This window comes from Lolium rigidum, chromosome 3, assembly GCF_022539505.1.
Source record: "Lolium rigidum isolate FL_2022 chromosome 3, APGP_CSIRO_Lrig_0.1, whole genome shotgun sequence".
Classification (NCBI taxonomy): domain Eukaryota; kingdom Viridiplantae; phylum Streptophyta; class Magnoliopsida; order Poales; family Poaceae; genus Lolium; species Lolium rigidum.
Window position 1 is genome coordinate 20,473,770 of NC_061510.1, and position 1,752 is coordinate 20,475,521.

Below are 1,752 nucleotides of genomic sequence, written 5' to 3' on the forward strand. Positions count from 1 at the left end.
GCTTTCCATTGTGACAGGTTGCACGTGTGAAACGAGTTATGTTTTCGTTTGCGAAGATCATTTTTTTTCTAAGGATTTCGAAACTTGTGCGTTAAGACTTAAGATAGCGGGATGGAATTGGGTGCAGATGCCCATCAGCTGGTAGAGCCCAATACGTGCATGGGAGAAGTAAGCAAAACTTGGGGGAGCAAACGTGTACTCTGGAGAGCGCCGAGAACATGGTAGAGCGAACTGACGAATGATCCGGAAGTACTAGCTTAATCTGGTCGAAATTCAAATCCTGCTTCAGGCGCGCCTACAACGAAATCTTTTCTCATCTCATCTTCGAACAAGGGTCGGTCGTTATCTTCAGACAACGTTCACGGACCCCAAGTCGGCAGGCACTGTACGCGTGGTGTGTTCTAGACCAGTTTACCACGAGTTACCACGTTGCCGGTCAGCCGGTGTCACTTGCGCCGCGTGTCCGACCGCGTCCCGCGTGTCACTCCCAGCTCACTGCATAAAGCTCCGCCTCCAGCTGCGAAACCAAGCTCACGCACACTTGTCTTCGTCTGTCTGCAAATCCCAGTTCACTCCCAACGCCGGCCACTCCAGTTCAGTAGTTCACTCACCCACAACGCTAGCCATGGCCCCGAAGCGACGCGGACGCAAGGTGGTGAGCTCCGTGGTGAAGACGAAGGTGGTGAAGGAGACCGTCGAGGTCGCCACTACCATCCTCCCTGACTCCGACTCCCTGCCGGCCGACACCCAGCCGGAGCCGGAGGTCGTCGACGTCCACGGCTCCACCGCCGTCCACGTGGTGGAGGTCACCACCCCTGACGGAGAGGCCCCTGCGGCCAAGAAGTCCAAGAAAGGCGGGCAGGGGCAAGACGCCAGCCCCAAGTCGCCGGAGCCGCCGGTGGTGGAGCCGGTGTCCGTGCAGAGCCAGGAGACGCAGGAGGACCCCTACGCCTACAAGGACCAGCCCGAGCAGAGGACAACCGAGAAGCCACAGATTGAGAAGAAGCCCGCGTCCGAGGGTCCAGAGACGCCTAGGCAGAAGAAGCCCAAGCCGGGCAGAAAATCGACGGCGCTGAAGGAGGAGGGATCCAAGTACGGCCGCGGGCGTCGTCGGCGCGGGAGCCGGCCGGAGATGGGGTACAAGAGGTTCGTGTACAGGGTGCTGAAGCAGGTGCACCCGGACCTGGGCGCGTCCGGGAAGACCATGGAGATCCTGGACATGATGATGGCCGACATGTTCGAGCGCCTCGCCGAGGAGGCGGCGCGGCTGGCCAAGCACGCCCGCCGCGCCACGCTCTCCTCCCGCGAGGTGCAGAGCGCGGTGAGGCTCGTTCTGCCAGGGGAGCTCGCAGGGCACGCCATCTCCGAGGGGACCAAGGCCGTCACCAAATACATGTCACGCGACTGATCTGCTAGATGATGACAGCCGATCTCCGAGCTAGTTAGCTTAGTGAGCACTGGGCAAGAATGGTTTCTTAGTTTATTAGCTGTTCAACTAGTTAGTGTTCGTTTAGTACTAGCACTAGCTAGTGCCTGGTTTAGATTTGTTGTAGCTAGATTTGGTGATGTTGGAGACTGATCCCTGTTTCTTCAGTTTGTGGTATGGATGTGTTCAGTGAGTATGGAGTGATGTTATCTGAATGATGAAGTATGGAGTGGCGAGCTTTATTGTTTAGGGTCAATTTTTTTTTTCTCGAACACTTGTCTAAGGGAGTGCCTTTGTATATTAGAAGGAGCCGCAAAGAGGCGGAG

General features: G+C 56.9%; 1 protein-coding gene across 1 annotated transcript; it reads left to right on the forward strand.

Moving 5' to 3' along the window:
- Window positions 1–625: 625 nt before the first annotated feature.
- On the forward strand, window positions 626–1,408 carry LOC124694472 (histone H2B.3-like). The gene has a single exon (XM_047227456.1). It carries the CDS (start codon window positions 626–628, stop codon window positions 1,406–1,408), a length of 783 nt encoding a protein of 260 aa, XP_047083412.1.
- Window positions 1,409–1,752: the final 344 nt, after the last annotated feature.

Excerpts from the sequence above, each read along its gene's own strand:
- LOC124694472 (XM_047227456.1), top strand. The coding sequence starts at position 626 with ATGGCCCCGAAGCGACGCGGACGCAAGGTGGTGAGCTCCGTGGTGAAG.